Raw genomic sequence first — 27,430 nt, forward strand, 5'->3', positions numbered from 1 at the left:
TAATACTCATTACATGTCTAAAGTGTGTTAGTGACGCTTCATTAAGGAAATGAGGATGAATTTGTAGCAATTTGACAGTAAATAAGCAAAGAATAATAAATGGTAAAACACATTATGCCGTTGCAATGATGTTTCTCTACCACTAGAGGGCAGTAATAGGCCCTGAGTGAACTATAGCAGGGTTTCTCAAATTGTACTCAGGTCATTAAAAGTGGGCCATGTACTCTTATTTCAATCAAACAAAGAAAATTACTCACTATTAATACCCATTACATGTTTAAAGTGCATTAGTGGCGCTTCATTAAGGAAATAAGGATGAATTTGTAGCAATTTGACAGTAAATAAGCAAAGAATAATAAATGGTAAAACACATTATGCCGTTGCAATGATGTTTCTACACCACTAGAGGGCAGTAATAGGCCCTGAGTGAACTATAGCAGGGTTTCTCAAATTGTACTCAGGTCATTAAAAGTGGGCCATGTACTCTTATTTCAATCAAACAAAGAAAATGACTGGATATTAATACTCATTACATGTCTAAAGTGTATTAGTGACGCTTCATTAAGGAAATAAGGATGAATATGCACACAATTAAATATTAATATTGCTCAACTTAAGATAACAAAATGAGCTATTTGATTTGTGTATATATTATATATCAAGGAGGAAGCTGACTAAAATATTGCTCAAGTTGACTTACCCCTGCTGGTCATTACAAAAACTGCAGCTTCCTGTGACCTTTATGTTCAAAGTATTTCACGTATTAGTACACAGAATCCAACAAATGAGTCCTTCTCGTCTTCTGATCCGTCGAGTTATCTCATCAATAACGTGTCCGCGTCCGAAAAGTGTTGCCGTTATATTTAATGGATGCACATAAATTATGTCGGCACACATGTCAATAGTTATACGCGGGGCCTCTTATGGAAATGAAACACACAAACAGGCTCTATGTACACACATATGGAAGCGTCTTATCGCTGCATTCTTAATGACCCAGCCAATCAAATTTGCTTAATGAGACATCTGGCTTTCTGCCTGCATGTTGATGTCAAGCACAGAAACAGCTGGCCAACACACACACACACACACACACACACACACACAAAAACTTTAGAATGGGTTTGGAAGAGAATTATGGCTTAAAATATACTCATACACTGTGTCACTCTACCATATATTTCATATGCAATATATTATGCATACGCGAGTATGTGTATAAAATACTCACCACATTCATAAATTAGATATATGACTGTGGTGGAGGCAGCGTGTGTGTGTGTGTGTGTGTGTGTGTGTGTGTATGTAAAGTGTGGGGGGGGTTACCACAGATGGTTGTGCCCTGAGGCATCTGAGGTACTGCTGCAAGATCATGAAGACTGCAAAACACACACACACACACACACACACACACACACACATGTACATGTGATTTTACAGTATAGAGGGCAATGTCAGGCAAACACATTAAACACATTAATAGAACATAACATTGAGCAAATTAATACAAACTTGTTGTTAAAAAGCCGTGAAAAAAGGATGGAGGAAGAACGTAATTACTCCATCCTCACTCTCATCGTTTCAGATATAATTTAGCTAATTAGCTAAGCAGCACAAAATAACAATCATAATACATGGTAGTATTTTTGCAATTAATAATGTATATAGTAATAATAATAATAACAAAAAATACAGCTGCATGGTGGTCGAGTGGTTAGTGCGCAGGCCTCACAGCAAGGAGACCCGAGTTCAATTCCTCTCTCGGCCATCTTCCGTGCATGCGTGGCTTTTCTCCTCCCACATTCCAAAAACATGCTAGGTTAATTAGCCACTCCTCGTCATGATAAGCGGTAGAAAATGAATTAATAAATGAATGATTCGGTTGAGCTGGTTTCATAATTATACCTTTTGAGTGTTAAGTTGGTGTGTGATGAGTTTAGTGTTCTTTGTAAGAACACTAACACATTCCAAAAACATGCTAGGTTAATTGGCTAACTCCAAATTGTCCATAGGTATGAATGTGAGTGTGAATGGTTGTTTGTCTATATGTGCCCTGGGATTGGCTGGCCACCAGTCCAGGGTGTACCCCGCCTCTCGCCTGAAGTCAGCTGGGATAGGCTCCAGCACCCCCGCGACCCTCGTGAGGATAAGTGGTAGAAAATGAATGAATGATTCGGTTTAGCTGGTTTCATAATTACACCTTTTGAGTGTTAAGTTGGTGTGTGATGAGTTTAGTGTTCTTTGTAAGAACACTAACACATTCCAAAAACATGCTAGGTTAAGTGGCTAACTCCAAATTGTCCATAGGTATGAATGTGAGTGTGAATGGTTGTTTGTCTATATGTGCCCTGTGATTGGTTGGCCACCAGTCCGGGGTGTACCCCGCTTCTCGCCCCAAAACAGCTGGGATAGGCTCCAGCACCCCCTGCGACCCTCGTGAGGATAAGCAGTAGAAAATGAATGAATAAATGAATGATTTGGTTGAGCTGGTTTCATAATTACACCTTTTGAGTGTTAAGTTGGTGTGTGATGAGTTTAGTGTTCTTTGTAAGAACACTAACGCATTCCAAAAACATGCTAGCTTAATTGGCCACTCCGTGACCCCAGTGATGATAAGCGGCGTAGTGGATGACAACTGCCAAATAAATATATGAATTTCTGTGAAATGATGTACTTATAACCGTCTGACCTAAGAGTCCATTTCTACTGGGACCTTTCAGCTGTCGTCACCATCCAACAGCTTGCCTCCGTCACACACACACACACAAAGTGCTCTCCCTTTTCCAGTCTTTTTCTGCCCTCTTCCTCTTTTCCCAGCTGCATTCCTCTCTTCCTTTTGTCTCTCCCTCCGCCTCCCACTCACTTATTTACACCCTCCTCCCTCACCCCTCTCTCACACTGAACTCTGACAGGTGTGTAATTGAATGATTAATGACCGGCAGAGTAGCCCCTCCTTACACACACACACACACACACACACACACACTTGTATTTGTACCCCCCCCCCCACACACACTACATGGCCTGTGCAGCAAGTAATGGACACACGATAAAGACTGTTTGTGCACACTCAGCTAAATATCAAATAGGATGTTGATATTTTTAATGGAGTTATTACAGCATTTGGCTTAAAAATATTTCACCTTTTTGCACAGCACACAACCACACTGTACATTCTACACACACACACACACACACACACACACACACACACACACAAGCATTAATAGTGTACATTACCTCAATTCCCTGCTCCATTTATCAATAAAGTGTGTCCTTCGGCCTAATGCAGCCTGTTGTGTCAATCAGACTGTTTCACTAGTTTCTAGCTGATAGCTGGTGGGAATGGAATATTTTACATCCCAAAAAATTACATATCACCAAAATGTTGCCTTGGTTTTACACGTGACAAACTAGTCCGTTTGTGTTGTATCTTTAGCCAATTTGACTGGTGATCAAACAAAGCATCCTAAGCATCGGTGGCTCACTGCTTATATTTTTCTCATTGAATGCATCTGCTAAATAACCCACCATGGGGCCAAGGGATGTTGCAAGTGGCAGCAATTTCATAAAAAAGGTGAATTTGCAGATGTACGGCAAGTCCATATTGATATTATGTTCAATGTGTACGTCATTTATGATTGTTTTTGCATTGTTTTTTCCAGTAAAAGGACAAAAAGGACAGTCATACTTTATATGATCATATTTTTGGCTGCCTGGATGTACATTATTTCCTGTGGGAAAGATTACCTCAGTTTTTGGTTTTAGTCTGACCTAAAACCGAGGTATAAACAAATGTAGTGCATATTACATGCATACTGGTACATGAGAATTATCTTCTTTTTTAAGAATATTTCTAGATATTCAGTGTTTTTCTAGTCAACCCTGTTGATGCATCATTATTAATTAATTATCTTCTTTTTACTAAAAATGCTTTTTAAGGCCGTGTCCTTTGTCAACAAAGGGAGATTTTTTTTATTTTTTATGGTTTTAATTTATATAATATTTTATATAATATTTAATAATTATTTATATAATATAATATATATATTTATGTAATATTGTAATATTGTTAAGTTCATCATGACTGCTAAGCAGCATGCTTATAGATAAAAAAATAGATGTATGGTTCCATCAAAATCAATAAAAGTGGGCAGTAAAATTGGTAAGGATCCTTCAAAGCTTCGACAGATCGGACTTGGTATGTCAGATAATAATCGGCTGACTAATATTATTGGCATAAAACATGAGATATTGGTTGATAGCTCGGGATGTCCGTTGTCTGAAATGAGCTCAGTCATTGACTGCATTAATTCCATCTTTCATACTTTGCACTTGACTTTGTTCTTACACGGATGTTTGTGCCGCATACAAATGTGCATTATTTGTGAATTTAGCTGTTAATCATAGAAGAACATGTTATTTTAGTTGATTATTATTATTATTATTATATATTATTTACCAGTGTCTTTTGTCTAATTTTTCACAAACAGTGTTTATTTATGAAAAGCATCCAATGGCATCAAGTAAAACGAATAATACGAGCATAATAATAATAAACAAGATGTGACCTGAAATTAGATTGAGAGCTGCTGTCAATATTAGTATCGATTGATAAATAGGTAAGAAAGCCAATATGGAGGTAGTATTTAGTCTGTACTGATGTAGAGGGGTGTGGTCACGTGAGTACACACGGGTGTGTACTCCTACACCGTGTACAGCGGCTAGGAAAAGAAGCAAAGAAGGCGAGAGGAATAGCTAGCTAGGAAGCCCTCATTTTTGTTGACTGTTTTGTCAAACATTAGCTGGACAACGCGGGGGGGTTTGGGCGGGGGGGGCGAGTGAACGGGCGCCACAGTGGAGGTGAAAGGACGAGTGGGGATGGAGGGCGAGGACGGGCAAGGAGAAATGAAAAGTGGAGGGGTGCTGAGGTCAGGACCTCGGTACCAGAGAGAACAGCCATTTCCTGTTGACCTCAGTTTGAACTGTGGCCCCTGACCCCCCCATTGCTGCCCCGGGCCCCACTGGGGCGGGGGAGGGTGAGGTCTAAGGGGGGGTATTCAGGTTTGAATGCGTTGCTGAATGTTGAGAGTGAGGATGAACCCTGGGAGGGATTGTGACTTGAAAACGATCCTCCTCCTAAAAAAGTCCCACCACCTGAGCTTTGGTGGGAAAGACCCAAGACCCCAAGTATTCCACTATTTTCTAAACCACTTTGCATGGTCCAGGTCCAGAGGCATGATAGAAACTATCCCGTGTATCAGGTGAGGGCTTTTCTCAACTTTTAGGTGAAATTAATTGGTGAAAAAAAGAGATTAATTAGATTAATTCCAAATTAATGAATTAATCTCTTGACACCACTATCTTAAATTAGCATTATTGTTTATTAATCTCACAAACTTTTTGCTGAAGAAATCATGCATTATTCTGGAGTCCCATTCATTTTCTACACAACGTCCTCATTTGGGTCACTCACGGGTAAGCTGGAGCCTACCCCAGCCGACTTTGACAGTCAGAATGAAAAGGTTAGGGTGATCAAATATTCTGTTTTATTTTCACACCATTTTTTTCATTGGTGCTCTGGGATTGAACGGCGACCAGTCCAGGGTGTACCCCACCTAACGGTCAGCTAACGGTCAGCTGGGATAGGCTCTTACATTCCTCCCATGAATGACCCTAATGAGGGCACTAAAAAAGATGCAGACAACTTCAACAAAGAAAATTGATGTTTTTGTTTTATGTTAGGGCTGGATTATTTGTTGTTATTTGTACAGTAAGACACAAAAAGTGCTATTATTTTACATACAAAGGATACAATTTTTTAAAAATATATAAATATATAATTTTTTTTAAATATATAAAAAATTTTAATAAATTTTTATTTAATTGAGGTATTTTAATATTATTTTTGCAACACTGAAACTTGGTATCAATACCAAAATCGCCCAACTCTAGTGTCTACTTTGGGTTTCCCCCCCCCCCACAGATTAGACAGTTCAACATCGGCTATAAATGAAAGCACGGCCAACACTCTGAAAGACGACCAATCAACACTCGGTAAAAAAAACATTTTAATTCAATGAGCACATCATTCAGAAATAATGTTTCAGCAGTCCGAGCGAAGTCGAGCGGGAGCAGAATGTTTAAGTCCTTTGGTTGCAGCCCCCCCCCCCAAACACTAAATGTCATCAAATGCTTAAAGAGCCTGTCTCGTCAGTGTGTGTCCTTCTATGTGTGTGTGTGTGTGTGTGTGTGTGACGCACACCTGTTGGCATGTTAAGGAGGTCATCGGTACGACAGCGAGGCAGACCGGAAGTCATTCCTTGCGTTTTAGCTTCATGCCGAGGAAGAGCGCTAACATTTGAACATCTGAGCTGCATCCGCCAAGATTAGCACACATAAATAGAAAAATAGAATAAGTAGAAACTCAAATGGGTCTTAAATAAAACGTGTGAGGAGAGTGGGGGGTGTCCGACAGTCACGTGTGCAGGAAGACGGAGATGGAAGAAGGCATACGGTCACAGGTTCGAGTCCCCTTTAGTTGGTCTCCAACAATGACGTTTAAAGCGTTGGTCTTATCCGTGGGACACAGTGGAGTGGAGGAAGCACTTCTACTCTGAGAGAGGTATGGCTTACGTCAGAGTGTGTGTCCATGTGTGTGTGTGTGTGTGTGTGTGTGCTACATTGAGGTTGTTGTCTTCAGGGTAGGGAATGTAAACTTTGGAGCAATTTGTCCTGTTTTTCTTTAAATATTATCTCCAAGTCATGCACCACAGTCACACCGACTCCCGTCCGTCCCGGCTAGTGTGCATGGATGTCCAGTCCTTGTGCGAGGAGGGGCTCTGCCGGGTGTGCATGTGGCGGCGGGTGGAGTAGCATGGCGGCGTGCGGGTGCGGGCCCGGGTAGGGGTGGAGGGAAGGTCCCGGGTGGGGAGGGTAGGCTGCTTGGGACAGCAGAGCACCAGGGTAGTCTCCCTGCAGGGATGGCATCCCCTGGAGACCTGGGGGGGCACGGAGAGACACGGAGGCGTTATTTACTATTCAATTCTACATCATCTAGAGCAGGGGTCTCAAACTCAATTTACTTGGGGGCCACCGGAGCTAGGGTCTGGGTGAGACTGGGCCACATCAGGTTTTCAAAAAAATAAATAAATATATATTAAAAATATTAAAAACAGAAAAATATACAAACTTTTTCAGTGCTTTGGTTCCGATTTTCTACAATAAAAGCGCTGATAAAACATTCCACTGTTCTCAAGTATCTTAATTTTTATTTTTCTGCGCAAAATAAGATCAAGAATAAAAAAAATCAATCAATCAGTAATAAATAAATATAATAATAATAATAAAAACATAAGAAAGCACATATAGTTGGTGGGTAGACAAATGATTTTTTTCAGATTAAAATGAACAAAGCATTATTAGAGCCCTGTAGACATGACAAAACACGACTATAGTCACATTTATACTCTTTTTATTTACAACATATTGCGCAACTGCAGGGTCTTGAGACACATGCTAACTCGCAAACTAGAGAGCTAGCGACCTAAACGGTAGCCTTCAAGTTATTTCCTTTCAACTTAAATAGCCAAAAACTTACCACTTCCACACGGATAGGGAGGATAACTATTAACAGTTATTTAACCTTTAACATGAACATGAATCAAACGTAGTAATTTTTTCTGGGTACATGATACCATACAGCATCCAAACTTGCGCGGGCCGCACTAACATTAAACTTTCATATCAAGGCGGGGGCCTCAAACTAGTGTCCCGCGGGCCACATTTGGCCATAATCTGGTACAGTCTTCCAGAAGATGTGCCATAATCCTCAACTTTGGCAATGTTCTAATCTAAGATGAAAACACTTCTCTTCACTTTGAATTACCTGAATAAAAACCTCAGCTACTGTTGTGGCTGGAACCCACCCCAAGATTAAAATCAAATTCAAACCCCACATCCTGTCCACGCCACAGTGAAACACAAGTCTTGTCTTAAATGGCATATTTACTCTTATTATGTATATTATATTGAATAATACAGGTGTAAAGGTGACTATAGGGGTGTTAGTATTTGTCTGGAGAGCTCTAATAATGTTAAAACTGTATTTCGCAGGTCATAAACTGCTATAACCACAAAAATATTCCATTTATAAATCAGGAATGCTTATTTATAATTCCATTATTACGGGTGTGGAACCAATTACCAGTGATAAACGAGGGATTAGAGTCATTTCCTTTCATCACGTACTGTATAATACAAGGCAAGGGTGTGGATGTTTTGTTCAGATAGCATATTAGCATATATTGATGTACATTGGGTTGCTTTTATGATCTTTACTGCACAAAATTTTCAAATTTAAATGATGAAATCTCATGTGGGGAATTTATCTACACCAATCTTCCATGGAGATTCCTTCCATTTTCCTGTATGCTGACATCATCATCATCATCATCATCATCTTAAAAAGCGTGTGCTGTGAATACCTGCCGCTCGGAGCCCGAGGTGGGCTTGTCCGTCAAGCCCGTAACCGCCAAGCGCTGCTCCCTCTGGGCTGTAGGGACCACCCTGACCTGCCACCATGGCGTATAAAGGAAACGTCAGTGAAGACCTTTAGTCGACCACCAAGGCGGGCTGAATGTCAATCACTAACCTGAGCGATTTGACTGGTCGATCATGGGCTGAACAATCCTCCTCCTTGCATTGATGAACCTGAAGCAAGCGTGAGCGAGGAAATGGAGGAGGTCAGTTAATGAAGGAAAGGCCGACCCACAGACTGTTAACCTTTTCTCTTTTACAAGCACTTAACCCTTTCAGGGGGGGGAGTAAATCAACGTTAGGAAGGAGCTCATATTGATCACCCTTGGAATAATTGATTGATCTGCATTGATGGGATTGCTGTGCGTGTTCGTGGTCCATGTTTAAACATGTGATCCTGATTACACAGCCTGGTGTTAGCCATGCGGTCCGGACGAATTCAACTGGATGACTTGGGTATTATATGTTTGTTTTTCATTTTACAAAAAGGCTAATAACCTCTATTAGCATGTATTCACAGCCAACGCTTCCTGTTATTAATTATTAATGTCAACAGGTCAGTTTTTGTCCTTACATTGTGTCTTTTTGCTTTATTTTAGTTTTATTTAGTAATAACAATATAATAATAAAATCTATTAGCATGTATTCACAGCCAAAGCTTCCTGTTATTAATTATTAATGTCAACAGGTCAGTTTTTGTCCTTACATTGTGTCTTTTTGCTATATGTTAGTTTTATTTAGTGTGTAGTTTGAGTTTTATAGCATCTCGTGGGCCAGTAATGAACAAGTCACAGGCCAGGAAATGGACCCCCCCCCCCCCACACTTTGCACACCCCTGCTGCAAAGTGTTGCGTTTTGCTTTTTGTGCATTCATTACATTTCATGAAATAAACATGTAGTAGTATCTTCTAGGGTTAATATTTTTAAATTGCCAAGTACTTCAATGAGTGTCCTATGAAATTTTGATTATAGGTTATTGATTTGCTGTTGGGTTTATGAACTTGAAGCCCATAAGTTTTACTGCCCCTTCGCTCCTGTAAAAAGATGCCTGCTGGGACTTTCCTTCTCCTTTGTGAAGCTGCTTTATTTTTTGTAGAATTCATTATTGTCCCATAAAAGTGCTGCCTTTTATTTAATTCACATTTATATCCAACAAAATCCCCTCGGCTAAGCTGTAAAAAAAGCTAGAGGAGCGCCGCACCGGCTCGCCAGTTGATGGTATCGATGCGGCACGCTCCGCTTGACAAATGACACTTGATATATTTAACCAAGGCCAAGTGATTATTGATAAAGCGCACAGAGCTCAAATGAGCGTATTGATTGGCGGGACACTGACCAGTTGTTGACCTGTAAGATGGTCAAACCCGTGTCCTGCGACAGCTGCTTCTTCTGCTCCTCCGAGGGGTACGGATGCTGCGGGGGGGACACACAAAGAAACCGTTAAAGAAGAAGAAACACCTTTCTTTTTTTATGGGACTCCATTTCAGTCGTATTTGTGGGTCACTTGAGGTTTTAGTTCAAATCCAGCAAAGTCCAGTACGGGAAAATATCACGGTGAATACCAACGACCTGGCATCACAATTCACATCTGTGCTCCCATTTTGAACTTCATGTGTGTGTGTGTGTGTCGGAGCACGGTGGAGCAATTGGAGGGAAGTGACATTTCATCTGGCTCATTTAGTCGCTAATTACCAATATAACAATCTCACTGACAATTACTCACTCCATTTATTTAATTTCCACAATTATTCAGTGGCAAGCATATTCATAAAATCACTTCATCCCCGTGTCTTCATGTAATTTAATTGACCTCCACCATACACTCGCTAATATGTCCATCCTGTCTCACATCCAACGGTCACTTTTGACAATCATTCGCTCAATTGTTGAAGCTCTGTGGACACCGCAGTGGATCCTTGCTTGGTGCTGATTCAGCATATTTGCAGATTGCTTAAACACATGTTTTATTTTTCTATCATCATAAACCAGTCAATCTTTGGGCTTATCGATAACGAGAATCTTTGCAAAAAAAATATATAGTTGCATCAATGCCCAGAGTGTGACCAACAGCCATCTATTTTGACACGACCCAAGCTCCAGCCAGGAGTCCAGACTCCAAAATCCCAACAGGAGGTACCACCGACACACTCGCCCTTGCCCCGGAAGCAACAAGCGCTCAGCATTTTAATCCATTAATTCCGAAACGATAGTTCTTCCTTTGGCAGGAGCCAATCACAAGCTATAAGGGAACTCACAACAATCTTGTCAACACATTGCTAATTGCAGGAGATCATTACTCAGTCCGACTCACCGCGTCATCTTAAATCATCACGCAGCAACTTAACACTCAAAGGGAGCTAAGAAATATACAAGACATGTACCAATACCAGTTTAAAATAAAATAACATAAAATAAAAAACTATTTCAACTTTATCCCACTATGCGTTTTTCCCAGCAAAGCAGTTCATTGGCCGTTCATTCAGTCAGGCGCCTGTGTCCACTAGAGGGCGCTCATGAGCTCAGCTCCAGAGGAACAACACTCGCCCATTTGTGCATGACAATCAGAAGTGTAAAGCAAATAACCCCAAATAACTTGGAGTACCATGGGATTGCTTTAACGTTTCCCTCTTATACACCCCCCCCTCTTTATAAAAAAAAAGTAAAAAATGTAAACTTAACGTATGTATGCCGTATCGGCCGAGTTCAGTCCCGGATGATAAGGTACCAGAATGGAAAAGGTGTGTTCAATGCCTCACCGACAAATGCTGGAAGAGCCAAGCTCGCATGATGTTGGTGGCCACTTTGGGGAAGATGCCTCTCTTCTTGTTGTTCCTCCTCTCCCTGTCAGACTCGTCGTCATCTCCTGTGCTTGGGGAGGCCACTCCAGCATCCAGACCGTCACCTGCAGGGACCGGAAACGTGATTGTCAGACTGGAAGTGTGTGTGTGTGTACGATGCACACATTTGAGCTTCCGGCATTTGCAAAAAGTTACATATTTCTAGGAGATGGAACACGCTTTTGGAATTTTTTTTGTAATAATGGTGATGGTTTGATTTATTTTGAACACAAAATGTATGTGTTCTGCATGTATGTAGGTACCTGTATTTAGTACTACAGTTGTCTGCTGTATGTGTGTACATATGTATGTATGTAGGTACCTGTATCACTACAGTTGTCTGCTGTGTTGTGTGAAGGCAGCCCACAGGTTCCTGGTGTTCCCAAAGGAGTGGTGGCACATTCATCAGGCTCACGTAACCATGACGCATTCTTCATCACCGAGAGAGGGAGAGAGATAATATCCAAATGATATTATTATTTAAACATTCAGTTATGATGTGGAGAGAAATGCTTTCAACGTGGTCTCACCTGTTCGGACAAACTGGTGCAGGATCCATTAAAGTCCTCCATGTCAGACTTGGAGCCCCCCTCCCGATCATCCAGGACCAGGTCTGTGGGCATTTTGCCCTTCAGACAGGTGATGTAACGGTGGCAGAAGTTATCACAAAGGTCGTGCACCTGAGAGAAAGAAAACAACAAGATTGTTTACATTTTGTACACCAACCCATGTTTTATAGAAGAAGTATTTCAAGAAAAAAAATACATTTGAGGCTTTGTGTTGTAGGGGACACATTAGTATTATTAATATCAACTTTCACCCAACAATATACTTTTTGCATCATTTTGCAAACTGTTTTTTTAAATAATATTTCAACTAGATTTTTCCTCATCCTTTTATCTTTGCTTTGTTTTCATAATTTTACTTTTTACCTACCTAATTTTCCAAAAGGTGCATCGTTATTATTTATGTTGGGAGATATATTACCACTTCAAAAAACATATTTTCTTTACCATTTCAACTTTATGCTTCTAATATATTTTTTACATTATTTTACAACTTAAGTGGTGTAAAATTAATACTTTTCTTGAAAGATGAATACTTTTTTCTGAATATTATAACCAAATGTTCATAATATTTCAACCATTATTGTAAAATTACTGCTCTTTTCTTTTTCTTTCATTTATTTGTTTTATTAAAATGTGCCTACTGTGACCACTAATGACCCCCAGGGTTCATTTTGGACACACCTAATCTAGAGCCATGAACATAGATTAATAATAAAGATGATTATTTGTATTATAAACCTATTTAAAATAAACGGGGCACCAACCAACCTTTTCTAACTCCAGCAAATGAAAGCGAAGAACTTGAATAGCCTGGATCATCTACAAAGAAGAAGAAGAAGAAAGCATGGGAATGATGTTCTTGCATTTCATGTATTTTATGTCCGAGTGCATCCTACCAAGTTGTCCAGTTCAGGATTGGAGGAAAATATGGGTTTCTCTGAACGAATCTACAACACAAGCAACAGAATGATTTTTAGGGTTTGAACTCTGCTCCGCCATTGGCTCTCTGGGCTGTCACTCACCTGTTTAGCAAATGCAGCAATGTCATCGTTGAAGGACTCGGAGGAGCACACGTCGCTGTGGTTGGTCATGCCGGGGAGGTGGGAGGCGGCTGACAGGGAGGAGGTGTCACGCGGGGAGCAGGTGGCGAGCTCACACTTTTCAAAAACTAAGGCCAACAGTGGGAACAGTGGGTGACTGTGGACGTGGACACACACACACACACACACACACAGAAACAGTTAACATATTTGACATAAACGCGGTAACAGTTGACACACAGTGCCCACACCATACATTCGCAGGAGGTGTGAGTTATTCTATAGCACAGTATTTATGAAAGTGACAGCTGGAAAGTGAACGTTAATGTGCTTCGAGTGTTTGAAATAAGTCACAGCCCCCCCGCAACACATCGATATCAGGATTCCAGCACAGGACGCACCCATAGATCTGGTCCTTGTGATGTTTCAGGGAGTCGGGGATGGCGGCTCCATACTGAGCGGGTAGAAGTGGTCTGACATCGTCCCCGTAGACCCCCAGCGACATGCCCTCCGACCCTGAGTACTGCACCAGCTCTTCATACTGAAAACACAGTTGGAGTCAAATTTACATTTGTACATATACAGAAAGGCCACAATTAGAGTACTCTTGGAAAAACACTAAGTACAATAACATGGAGAGTATTCCTTCAATTTGTATGAGGTCCAATTATTGATCATATTGATACCAAAGACCAGCAAACTCATATAACGGCACCCACCAGTGCAGTCGTAAATGGTAGGAACCAGACCAAAATACCAAGTAGCTATCGGTGTCTCCTTTCAGACACCTGCAACAAGTGCTAGCAAGCAACATCTTGTAGTAATACTGCATTCCTGACAGTCACACAAATAGTCTGACACTCTTTTGAAACTTTATTGCCAACCTTAACACGACAACACCGTGCACACGTTTCACCATCACACAAACGCAACAGCACTTCCACCGCCAGTCGCACTCACAGGGAGCGAGGTGCATTCATGGACAGCGGAATTCTGAACATCAACATTACAAGACAAGCAGTCTATAATGAAAATTTTCATATTGTATTTATATTGCTGAAGTACTCCAATTACTATTCTGTTTAACTGTATGGTTTTCCATTTTTTAAGTACCAATTCGAGTGCTGTTTAAACACTGACAGTTTCCAAATTTGGTACCAATAATGGATAATATGTACACAATACCCAATTCTAACCAAAAGAAGTACCTGTATCTGATCGGTACTAGCATGCTGGCATCGATATTCGTTTTTTCCCCAAGTGTCTGTGTCTTTTTTGCTTGTTTGTGTGTTGCTTGGCAAATACATATACTGGAAATATTTACAGTATGTAGTTATATTGTTAAAAACTCAGGTCAGATTTGAATGTGAGCCAATAGTAGTTTTTGTTGTTTATCTTGGACTGTTTTTTCCTCAAACAATTGTTTAATAAAATAAAATATTGTAAGATTGTTATTGTATTGAAATTGCTATATTACCTCTTTTTTAGGCCTTTTTTTGCCTAAAATCTTTGTCCTTGTTTCATTCTGATAATAATCATGCACAACAAATTATATGAAAAAAATAATCACATATTTATTCAGAGATTTTGAAAAAAGTTGAAGTAAAAAGTATTGGTATTGGCCATTTTGGCCGTGTATTTAGGCCTCCTTGGCACATCCATACAGTAATCCTAGTACACCATGTATGAGACAAATATCACATTTCTCACTGAATAATGCATGAATCTTATTCACAAACTCAGGCGTGTGAAAAGTATCTGCACTGCCAGCTTTTGACTTGGGTCATATTTATCAAAAAATGACGTCCAAAAAAAAAAGATTTCACTAGTTCTCCATGGAGGAGGGAAATATTAATGATCAACAATAATACAGTTTTTTTTATATTACATAAATATTTTTTTTCAAATGCAATTAATGGCATTTCCATACTCCATGTACAGAAAATCATGTATGAAATGACAATGAAGATGACATTTTAGGCTAATTATAAATCTGAATTAGTACTGAAAATCCCCCCTGGTGGCTTAAAAACACAAAAAACAAGTAAAGTTTATCAAAGATTAACTCCACTTTTCAACACTGTATTATTTGTCTGACAGACAAAAAAAAAAGATTTATGTAGTCACTAACTTTTTATTTCCCAATGAATTCAGTCCACATGGACATAGTAGCTCTTCTTACCGACTGTGTTATGAATATCATAAACCACGCTGCATGGTACTTCCATCTTTTTGGATGGACAACAATATCCAAAGTGGAATCACTCTACATGCAAAGGTCTCACAACTCCAGACCAGACTGGACTGCCTAAACGGGGTCTGCTGCCTTAATGTAAACAGACACGCACGCACGTCGGCCCACAGCCCAGCATCCCCTTAGCAGTACTTGCACACAAAGCATCATCAATAAACATGTGCCATCCCGCCCCTCGTGCTCCTTCTATCGTGTTAGCGAGCTGATTTGTGCTCACTGCAGCTTCTCAGGTCAGCAGATCTGCTCCTGCTTCTCTTTCTGCTGGATTAAAGGGACTCGTGTCGCAGTCCCGCAGGGCCACTGGGATCACAACACTGACAGACGGCGGCCTGGCCCGGACCCATTCTCTCTATACCGTGTTATTTTAAACACGCCATAAAAGTTATGATGTGCTTGGTGTGGTTTTTGTACACCATGGCCAACCGCAAGGGTTAGGATTTAACACAGGAGTGCGTGACTTTCTGCAGCGTAGCTGAAGAGGGGAAGTGATTCCCTGACATCAGGGGAGTCCCGCTCAACCCAATGCAATGAACAGTACTTCAAAGTAGTCGCACACCCATCATAAAAAACAACACAACATGCAATCATTTGGCTCTTCCTTCACATATTTTTTTAAAATGTATTTTCAGAGCTGCTTTTATTCTTACTTTTTATTTAAACCTGTTTTAATCTGCAAACTATGCTGATATTGTTACTGCTGTCTCATGTACTGTATACTACACAATGTGTTGCTGCTATTGGAGCATTCATTCCCTAAGGGCACACACCCAAGGGATCAATGACAATTCAAACACAGAAATATTAGGGGGGGAAAAAACAAAAATAACAAAATGAAACAAAAAAAACTATTTTTTCACCCATAACCAGAAACAGCTAGTAATACTTTGTCATTTTCATTTAGTAAATAACTATAATTTTACATCAAGGAATATTTATTACATTGCCATGTTTGTACTATTTAGTGACAATTGATGATTAACACATTTATTAATCACAGCAGGTCAACATATGCATTTTTCTGTGCCTTCTCTTTGTAATGATCTCATTTGGGCTTAAAAATCCTTAATGGTATTCTTAGAGCATACACGGCAGTAAAAAAAAAAAAAAAGAAAAAAAAAGCTGCAGGCTGCATTTTGGATGCTCCTGCTTTACATATATTGACATAAACATCTGCCCTAACCCAGCTCGCATGGGGACATATCGCCAGTCACACATGAAACGAGTAGTTTTGTATTGATTTTCGCTCATATCTATACAACAACACAACACCCAATACAGCAGGGGTGTCTAAACCTTTATTGGGGCCAATATTGATATTTGTTTATGTTTTCAACAAGCCACAACCAACCCATGTGTATGTGATAAAACATAGGCTGGCAAAGCCTATGTTAGTATTAGTATTAACTAAAGATGAAACAAATAATCAGTGAATCAATGATTAATCGATTATACAATTAATTGACAACTATTTTGGTATTTGATTCATCATTTGTAATGCAAAAATCTAAATACCCTCTGAATTCAGCCTCTCAAATGTAATTTTTTTTATGAAAGCCAACATATGATGGCCGTGTTTTTGGCAAAACAAGATATTCACATTCATTAGCAGTGATTGACATTTTTGTTTAGTGTTTTCGTCATGTTGATGTTGCTCCAATTACTTGATTAATCGAAACAGGCTTCAGATTAATTGACTAAGAAAATAATTGTTACTTGCATCCAACTTTTTCTTGTGACTTTTGGTCATTCCTGGTGATGGTACAGGCTTCTACCTTAATGGCAGAGGGCGCGGGTTTAATTCCCGGCCAGGGTTGCATCCGGAAGAACATCCGGTGTAAAAAAAAATATGCCAAAAGCATTTATAGTGGCTGAACACTGACAGGTACAAACCAAAATAGAAATAAACGAGGCCTTTTAAAATGTCTGCTGTTGTTTTTTTGTTTGTTTTTAGAATGTAAACAAAAAAAGCCACACTTTGGTCATCCCTGCAATACAGAATGTTTACAAATACAGCATAAATGATACTGTCAGAGGAATGCAACATGTTTATGATTGTGCTTGTGTGTTTGCAGGGTGTAGAACACACATATGTAAATGAATACACACCAAAGACCCCCAACTTATACCTAGCTGCACTGCCCCCCTCCATGTCCATCTGCAGGACCACTGGAGCTGTCTCCCAATATCCCTACTTTGGAGAACCAATACTGTCCTACACGGCTTATCCCAAATTGTTGTGTTTCATAGTCCCATCTGGCCACCGGGAACAGAAAGCACCTGCTTTGAGGCCCTGGTCCGCAACACCTTCTAGTTTTATGGAGGCCGGCTATTAACACAATCACCACTATCGGATTGCGCGTCTCTCTTTACGCATGGACCCGGATCAGGTTTCTGTGCGTCAAGATGATCAAAGCGCATTGCCAGAGATGACAAATTCCGCAAATTTTCCCCCTTTTTAAGTCACAGTGCTGGTCAATAGGCTACCAGAGGCAAGAACACATTTTATGTGATTGGGTTTTTTCTACAGATATTACACTTGACTCACAATGACTAGTTCCACTGAGGAGAAGCCACATTAAAATGTTATATTTTTATAAAATTCCCCCGGATTAACCGTTTTAAGATACAAGACCATTATTGACAATTTTTCTTATTTTTGTTAATATTTTTGGGGTATGTTTTTTTCCTCAAATACTTCACTTTAATGACCAATAAAAAGTTGTTGGAAGTTAACTAAATTCTTATAAGTCCTATGGATTTCAAAGATAACTTCAAGTACAACAAAAAAATAAGTAAAAGGTGTTTGAAATAGATGTAAAAAAAAAAAACTCACAAACCTGTAAAAATATATATATATATGTGTGTGTGTGTGTCCATCTCTAATTGCTCCCCTGCACTGTGAGGTCTCAGCCTGCAGCCTCACTTCTCCTGCTCCATGCCTCTGAATCAGTGTAGCAAAAAAACTGACCTACTTACTGAGTTGAAGAGCCGCCTCTGCTCTCCTCCTCTTAATGACCCGCACTATCTAACCCTTGTGTGCATTTAGATTGGCACAGCCATGTCCTCTCAAGAGGGCAAAAAAACACTACAAATACACAACTGCCTCCACAGTTTGCAGCTTCCACATTCCACTAATGTCCACCTATTAGAAGTTCTAAACTCTAGTTGTTTTTTTGCAGCATGTATGAACAATGCTCTAAAACCCAAAGAGCTTAGGTCAGCACCCCTAAGGTCCTCTGGGCCTGCAGGTTTGTGCAAAAGTGGACCTTCCTAATTAGCCCTGCGGTTAAAATAGTCAATTGTTGGTGCAAACCACTAAACGTGAGTAAATTAAATGAAATAAAAAACACACAAAGCATCGACCTACCCTCTTCTCCATGCGACTCGCCAGTCGGTCCTTCCCCGGAGATGATGATGCTCTGCCCGGTTATAGTCCAGCAAGCTCAGCCTCGGTCCTCCTGGAAGAGATGGAACGTTGTTTTCAACATTCTTGCTGCTTCCCTTGCAGCCAATCGCATTTCATATCATGCAAAAAAATGTAAATATATAAAATATTTAAGCATCCTGGTGATACTTACAGCGGTGCTAAATATGTACAACACTACAATATGTCGCACCTAAACGTAAATATCTCCCAGTTGTGTGTTTTTAAGTCCAGAGAAGCAGCGGCTTCCTGCAGCTCCTCGCTTCCGCCTGCAGCGCCTCTCGGTCCGGCTGTGCTGCACAGGCGGCGGGGGAGGCGGGGATGCTCGGTGCCGATGGAAGAAGGAGAAGGTCCAGCGAGAAGGCTCGTCGTCCGCGCTGCAAAGTGCAAAATGTCACCGGGAAGCAGCGATGCTGGTTTTCAGGCTCCAGAAGAGAGGAGGAAGAGGAGGGGTGATGATGGTGGCGGTGTGCGGGAAGGTTTCCGAGGGTCAAAACGCGACGGGGTCTCTTGCTCCCCCTCTCCTTCATCCCTCCGCCTCTTCCTCTGCCTCGTTTACTCCTCCTCCTCATCATCATCATCACACACACACAAACCCCCACGCTCGTCTTCTTTTTTTCATCATTTAATTGTCTCCGCAGCTGCATTGTCATGAAGACAACTCTTTCGTTGAACTTTAGTTGGTGTCCATTAGAAGGTGAAAATGCGACGTTTAGGTTCCGAGTGACCCCGAGTCTCTTAAAGAGATAAAATAAAGAGTCTCTTTATTAGGAACAGTCGAAGTCCAAATAAAACCCACGGAAAAAAGACCAGAAAAGGGTGGGAGAAACTTGGCCATGCTAGGCTGAGAGCCATGCTAGGCTATACCAAAAAACAAAAAAAACAACTAGCTAACACAGGTTGTAGCACGGAGAATAAGACAAAACATACCAGTAAACAACCACAAACGCTAGCTTAATGTCAAAGGATAAGAACCAACCAACTAACTAACTCTAGCGAAAGGTGCTTAAATATGACAATGATTAAAAATCAGCAGGTGAGTTTCTCACACTGTTCATACCATACCATACTATAGGAGGGCCAAACAGGAAACAGAACACAACCGGGAAGAAAGAACAGGAAGTTGTCAAATTAAAACAACAACAACAAAACACAAACAAAAGAAAGTGTATTTGGACACAGGAGTGATTTAGAAACAAAAAGCTGAAGGCTTTAAATGGGTGTTAATGATTTTTTGCTTTTATTTACTTAGTTGTTTACTTAGTTATTTACTTAGTTGTTTACTTGCATGACCGACTTCATTTTGTTCCAGCAGTACAAGTGTATTGTTGTCTTGTTAAATTTTTTACAAATTTGTTTGTTGATGAAAATATTGTCTGTCTGCCTAAAATATTTGTCCTGTGTTTTATTTTGATTATAATAATATATCAATGATCTAATGGTAAAATCATCAACTTAAAAAATTGAAAGAATTAGTATTGGTGTAAGTGTTACTGGCAATATCGATTGTATCAGTCGATACTCGCTTTATGAGTGATTTTTCACTTCTCTTCCATGTGTAGGGTTACGTCAGGAGGGGCAGCCGCTGTAAAAAAATTATAATAAATTAAAGTAAACCAAATTATTCAGAAACCTGTCTACATTTTGTTTGTGAGCACTTTTCTTTTGGCACGGCATATAAAGATGCTGATTAGACAGCATGATTCTTGCAAAGGCGTGCCTCAGACTGGCCACAATAAAAGGCTACTTGAAAATGTGCAGGTTTATCACACAGTACAATGCCACAGATGTGGCAAGTGTTGAAGGAGCGTGCTGTACAGGCATGCTGACTACACAAATGCCCACCAGAGCCGTGAATTGAATGTTCATTTCTCCACCATAAGCAGTCTCCAAAGGCGTTTCAGAGAATATGGCGGTACATCCAACCGGCCTGACACCATCCAGCATCTTCACCTCCAAAGGTACTGTCTATCCAAGACCAGCCGCCTGGACAGCTGCTGCAACAGCCTGTTTGCAGAACCAAATCATTTCTGTCAGAAGTCGTCTCAGGGAAGTTCATCTGCATCGGGTTCTCCACCTGACTGAAATTTCTTGTTGTAAGTCACTTGAATGAGCAAATGTTCGTATTTGATGGCATCTGGCATAATTTCGCTTGTACTTCTGTATAAGTGACAAGAATAAAAAATCCCGTTCATCATGTTGCAGTATAATAATGCACGGCCCCTTGTCACAAGAATCTGTACACAAATCCTGGAGGCTGAAAACATCTCCAGTACTTGGATGGCCAGTATACTCACCAGATATGACACCCATTAGGCATGTTTGAGATGCTCTGGATCGGCGTACGTTCCAGTCCCTGCCAACATCCAGCAACTTTGCACAGCTGTTGAAGAGGAGTGGACCAACATTCAACAACGTGAGATGTTGCTGATACCGGCTGTTTTTCCCATTTTCCATTTTTCTAAAGACAATCCCTTCAGTACCGGCTATTTTAGACGATTTAGTTTGATCTTTCAAAGCACACAGAATATTGTGTTGCATGGATATGTAAACATGGAACCCACAAAAATAATAAAATAATTAGTATCGAGAAAAAAAAGTTTGTTTCTACCTTTTTCTGTTCTTTAGTAGAACATAAATAAGTTTCAGGAAAATATCGGTTCCCGACTAGAAAAAGGATAACAATTTACAAATATAACACCATTTGCTATTTCCAATTTTCACATTGTGAAATGCTAGTCTAGGGTGTACCAACACTTCTCGCCCGAAGTCAGCTGGGATAGGCTCCAGCATGCCCACGCGACCCTAGTGAGGATAAGCGATATAGAAAATAGATGGATGGACATTTGGAAATGAACCCTGCGTGCATGCATTCAAATTTCCCTCCAATGCCTAACCTTCTGTACGCTGCACTCCTCCACGCTCTCCCACGTCCTCCCTTCTGTCATGTGCGTTGCTTCCGGTCCACCAAATGCACTTCTGCCACCTAGTGGCCATTTTTATGGCTTTAAATTGCTCTGAAGCTAAATCTCTTAGTGGGGAGTTGCTTTTTTTGCCTCTCGTGTAAGAAAATTTAATATTATATATATATTATATATTTAATATTTGATATACGTTGTTGGGATGGGGCGTTGAGGTTTATAAAAACACATAATAACATCTGGTATTTAATCAATTCATTTTGGAACGGCCTTTTACTGTGGCCAGCCTAAGGCAATAATCAATAAATAATAATTATGCAATAATCATACAGATTCTCAGTGGTTTTTGCTTTTGTTTAGTTATTTTACACTACTGACTTTATTTTTATGAACAATTGTATGTAATAAAAGGATGTATATGTTGCTTGATATTTTTGCATTGTTTTATATTTTTGTATTTGTATATCATTAAATTTTGTTTTCCTTAAACATGTTTCATTGTGATTATAATCATCATGATAAATGAAAGTGAAAATCACCAAATGATCAATGATATCGATATAGCTGAAGTATCTGTATCAGTATCAGCAGGCTGGCTCTGTATTTAGTATCTGATAGGGAAATTTGCCTATCAGCCACCTAATGAGGCTAATTGCAATAAAGGTTGGCACACAGCGGAGGTCATAAATACACTTAAAGTGTGCTCGGTGACGTGGAATTTATAGCGTGATAATAGCTTTTAAAGCGTTTTATTGTGGCATCTATCCTAGCGCGATCAGCCTTTTGACGCAGCCCAAATGTCACCACTTGGTCTTCGTTTTTGGTGAGAATATTTCATTTTCACCGAAGAGAGAGAAAAAACATGTCACGGCGGTGGAGAAGTCTTGTGTTGTAAATGACACCTCAGTAACATAATAATTATTCCAAATGTGCCTCTTTGCCGGCCCCCGCTGCGATGGCCAACAGGCAGCTGCACTTCAATCACCGCCGGCTTGGCAGGGAACGGCAGCCCGGGCAGGAGGCTCCGTGGGCGGCATGGGGTTGGAGCGCGGGGCCGCTGGTGAGACTGCGCATAGTGCTCATGCTGCAGGACCCCGGGGGGACTTTCAACTCTGCGGGGTGCTGGTTTTCTAAAGGGGGTGATCACAGTCCTCAACCCCCTTCGACACTGAGCCGGTGATACCAAGCGTGACAGAAAAAAAAGTTGCTTGTTTTGACTTGTTAACAAAGAATCAAAAGGATTAACTTCCACCGCTTTTTTTTTTTTGTTACCTATCTGGAATGCTTTGTGCTTATCCACGCGTTTCAACCATGCTATCACCTAAAGTAACAAACTATTGATGGAGATGACACACATTTACATTACAAATACTCCAAAGGAAAATGTCCTTTATCACATCGTTTGTGTCCCAACGCCTCATTCCTACATATAATAATGCATATTAATGCGTAACATATTCAGGACATGCGCAGTTGAGTTTGTGCTGAAAGCTAAAGCATGTGATTTATGGACACACTGAAAAGGTCCATAAATTTAGATTCCATCAAAATACATTATATTAAAATCCACCACATCAGACTTATGAGATCCTCCATGAACAAGAATTTATTTTTTTGCCTTTATAAAGATAATAATTGTCACTCATCACATCATCATCATAATTCAGGATACACCAAATAAACAAAATAACAATAATGACAATAATAACAAAATGAGTGCAGTAGTAAAACTGACATAATGAATACATAAGTACGGGTAAGCTAAATCAAATCTGGCCATATAAAATATGCAGAAAAACTATATAAATTGACACCACCTTTAATGGATTATTACTTATTTTGATCACATACAGTATACTGTACATACAGTACATACACATTTACTGTATGTACATTTTGAGCAATCACAAGACAGCTGAAAGCCTTACCTTAATGAATGCTTATACTGTAAGACTGCACTTATGTGTTGATGTCTATCCTGCCAGTTATGATAATATTTCTGATTACATGAATCCCTCATTTATCACAATTACTTGATTGCGATATTGTGATATTTTGATATGGGAATTTCCCCAAAGTAGTATTTCTCATTTATAAATGAAAGATTTTTCCACAGTTGGAGCGTAGAAACCTAAATAATTGTTTCAACATTATTAGAGCCCTCTTGACATGAAATAACACCCCTATGACACCTTTACACTCATATTCCCTAATATATTTTAGTAGACATAATAACGGAATAAATAAGGAACATAGCATTAGGAGTGTTTCCCATCAATGTAGCATTACTGACACCTAGTGACCAATGTAGAATACTACATATCACGTGTTTCAATGCATCTCCTGAATGCCTGAATGATTGAAAATGCTTAATTTAAGCCAAGAATACATGAAAATTGATGAAATATGCATATTGTCTCCTAATGATAGACCATAGTCAACTATGAAAAAGTGATCATGAAGTATGCTTTTATTTTGAAGTACTGTGATCGAGTGAAACCACAAAATTTGAAGCACATGAGTTGTGAGGGTCGACTGCATTTCGTGAAATCTTTTCAAGTAGAATGCTGCCAACAAAGAAGGAATGTGCTAAAACGAGTGCAGATATGGTTTGTTTAGCTCCAAAAGAGGTAGCCTGCAAGGCCACCCAGCCTTGTTGACTTCAGTGACTCCGCCATTAAGAAAATATGGCCGCCTTGACCTCTGGAAAACCTTACACAAGCACCCAAAACATCAGAGAAGTGTGACCCTCCGCCGCCTGCATCATGACGGAGTGGAAGTGGAGTGACGGAGAAAGAAAAGACCAGGGAAAGAAACAGAGAGGGCTAAAAGTTAAGAGGGGGAACTGAGTGGACTTTTATGGGCTGCACCTCTCCGGTTTCTGGGTCATCTGGCGGCATTGAAATATATTTTCGACTCTTTCTTTGTTCAGCTTCCCATACTTTTCTCAGCAACAAATCCACTCTGATCCACGACGCCTGCAGCCTGATTGGAAACTCTGCGGAGAAACGGTGGGTGCATCGATCCAAACATGGATAGTATTAATACCAAGGTTAGTATCAGTCATCGATCGATGCTAGTATGACAAAGTTTCCATGCATCCACGCATTCCATGATGCTGGAGCTCATCCCAGCTGACTTTGGGCGAGAGGCAGGGTCTAATCGGCAGCCAATCACAGGGCACATATAGACAAGCAACCACTTACATTCATACCTATGGGCAAGAGTCTCCACCTAGACTAATTTTGGAATGTGGGCGGAAACCGGAATACACAGAGAAAATCCACTCACACACGTGGAGAACATGCAAACTCCACACAGCGACGTCCAAACCAACATTGGAACCTGGGCCACTGTTTGTTTGCTGTGTGTTTTATTCTGATTACAGTCATGATTAACAAATTAAAAGCAGAGTGATTCAATGATGACATACAGGCAAGTCAAAGTCAAGTGGATTTTGGCCAATGTGAGTGATTGGATCCCAAAGCTTCTGCAGAGGCAAGGTCCACATACACTAAAAGACAATTTATTACACAATCAATAGGTACAGGACAAGTAAAAACAACCAGGAAAAACAGCCACCCATGTAAGAAGCCAAACCGCCTCCTAATCTAAGAACTGTGAGATACATAGGTAATGTACATAAGACCGGAATACCAAGTAGTGAGGAACAAACAGGTCTTACGAGTCCGGCAGTGGTTGCGTGTAACCATATGGTCCACTCACGCCTGGGGCTCAAACCAAGGTCCACTGAATTAGAGTCAAGATCGCTAGCCATCGAGCTAAAATCCCAGTGTCCAGTACAATTATTACAGCTTCACCAGCTAGCATCCGTTATTCCGTAGGCAAGGCAATACGCCATCAATTACGCCATCAAAACAGCAACAGTGCTGAAGAACTAGTTGGAATACAGATGTGCAGCAGGTGCGAGTCCCCAACGCTGGGAAGGGATGAACTCAACCCAACAAATAAACCAGGAACAAACCAAAAGCGAATAGCGAATACTTATACATTTGACACATTTTATGCATGGAATTTATTGCTTTTATTGTTATTATACAAGATGTACAACGAGATTGGAGAGCTTCTCCTTTCAGTGCAATAGTTAAGTTAAGTAAAGTAAAAAAAAGATATATATATATACAAGATATATATACATACAAGATATCCACATAATATTACACGGACCAGATATGTATTGCAGACACCAGAATATATATTAATATTAGTGCAAATAATGACTGGTGTATACAGATGAGTAAAAGTCACATATCGAGTGTATTGAGTTGTTAAATAATGTGTGTGTGAGTCATATGATATATACATTTTTGACGCATGATTTGTATGTCGCGAGCATCTACTGTATCGGTATTGACAATATTTGCAGTATGGCTTAAACCTACTACGGTGTTGTCTTTGCTCTCCTCCATTGGAGCCATTGGAGCTCTTTCTACCTGTTTGGCTGTAGAGCTTCTACCTCCACCTCACATCTCTCCATCTCTTTTTGTTTATAGTAAACCAAAAGTACTTCTCTCCCTTCTGCTATGTTCTCCATCTCCATCTCCCTCCCCGGCCCTGCCTCTTATAGATGGAGATTAACTGGGGAGCGCAGCGCCATTCGTCCTCATGACTGTTTGTTGTTAAGGAGATGGATGGAGGCTCCTTCTGCCAGCCCCACGCAGCCGCAATTACACCGGCCGCCATGATGGATGGAGGGGAGGGAAAGGGCGGAGGGAAGAGAAGGAGATGGAGAGAGGCTGATAGAGAGAGGGGCATCTATCACGCCCCTTAATCTACCTGTCAGTGCACAGGCATGGATGGAGGGGGGTCGGCTTTGCCCCAGCTGTTGGACAGAGCTTTATTTCTATTTCCTTACTCTCCATTTTGTTCCGACTCATTTTGGAAAGACTTACGTCTTAACAGAAGTGGACTTATTAAGTCTTCATCTGATAACTGTTTGTGAGCGCTTGGTGCAATAGATGGAATGGAATTTTTCTCTCATTATATTATACTTTAAATCTGGGGTCTCAAACACACGGCCCGCGGGCCAAATGTGGCCCGCAGGACACTAGTTTGAGGCCCCCGCCTTGATATGAAAGTTTAATGTTAGTGCGGCCCGCGCAAGTTTGATATGGATGCTGTATGGTATCATGTACCCAGAAAAAATTATTACGTTTGATTCATGTTCATGTTAAAGGTTAAATAACTGTTAATAGTTATCCTCCCTATCCGTGTGGAAGTGGTAAGTTTTTGCCTATTTAAGTTGAAAGGAAATAACTTGAAGGCTACCGTTTAGGTCGCTAGCTCTCTAGTTTGCGAGTTAGCATGTGTCTCAAGACCCTGCAGTTGCGCAATATGTTGTAAATAAAAAGAGTATAAATGTGACTATAGTCGTGTTTTGTCATGTATACAGGGCTCTAATAATGCTTTGTTCATTTTAATATGAAAAAAATCATTTGTCTACTCACCAACTATATGTGCTTTCTTAAGTTTTTATTATTATTATTATATTTATTTATTACTGATTGATTGATTTTCTTTATTCTTGATTTGTTTATTTATTTTTCATCTTATTTTGTGCAGAAAAATAAAAATTAAGATATTTGAGAACAGTGGAATGTTTTATCAGAGCTTTTCTTGGAGAAAATCGGATCCAAAGCACTGAAAAAGTTTATATATTTTTCTGGTTTTTTTTGGAAAACCTGATGCGGCCCAGCCTTGCCCAGACCCTAGCTCCAGTGGCCCCCAGGTAAATTGAGTTTGAGACCCCTGCTTTAAATGCAACTACAGTAATAAACGTGTTGATATTGGGAAAGCCTCCAGGTGCCGTACTTGCACCGTGCATTT

The 27,430-nt window shown here is 40.2% G+C and overlaps 1 protein-coding gene across 2 annotated transcripts; it reads right to left on the reverse strand.

Annotated features, from left to right (window-relative positions):
- Positions 1–6,046: 6,046 nt before the first annotated feature.
- Positions 6,047–19,761, reverse strand: meis3 (myeloid ecotropic viral integration site 3). Of its 2 annotated transcripts, none has more exons than XM_078793057.1 (13): positions 18,856–19,761; positions 18,606–18,696; positions 13,386–13,525; positions 12,967–13,141; positions 12,841–12,891; positions 12,713–12,763; positions 11,906–12,055; positions 11,698–11,806; positions 11,295–11,440; positions 9,875–9,951; positions 8,654–8,712; positions 8,487–8,573; positions 6,047–7,001 (listed from the first exon to the last, which is right to left on the reverse strand). In XM_078793057.1, the coding sequence occupies exons 2-13, from the start codon at positions 18,615–18,617 to the stop codon at positions 6,802–6,804; spliced, it is 1,257 nt and encodes a 418-aa protein (XP_078649183.1). In that variant the 5' UTR covers positions 18,618–18,696; positions 18,856–19,761; the 3' UTR covers positions 6,047–6,801. The 2 variants fall into 2 exon arrangements, with proteins under 2 accessions (XP_078649183.1, XP_057936636.1); XM_058080653.2 differs by having other exon boundaries at positions 18,817–19,761.
- Between the last annotated feature and the right edge of the window lie 7,669 nt (positions 19,762–27,430).

This window comes from Doryrhamphus excisus, linkage group LG8 (assembly GCF_037039965.1).
Source record: "Doryrhamphus excisus strain RoL-2023G ecotype Guam linkage group LG8, RoL_Dexc_Guam_v1.1, whole genome shotgun sequence".
NCBI classification, from domain to species: domain Eukaryota; kingdom Metazoa; phylum Chordata; class Actinopteri; order Syngnathiformes; family Syngnathidae; genus Doryrhamphus; species Doryrhamphus excisus.

Coding starts and splice junctions, on each gene's coding strand:
- meis3 (XM_078793057.1), bottom strand. Junction 12,892..12,966: donor TTGCTGCATTTGCTAAACAG/GTGAGTGACAGC, acceptor CTTGTGTTGTAG/ATTCGTTCAGAGAAACCCAT. Junction 8,574..8,653: donor CGACCAGTCAAATCGCTCAG/GTTAGTGATTGA, acceptor CCATGGTGGCAG/GTCAGGGTGGTCCCTACAGC.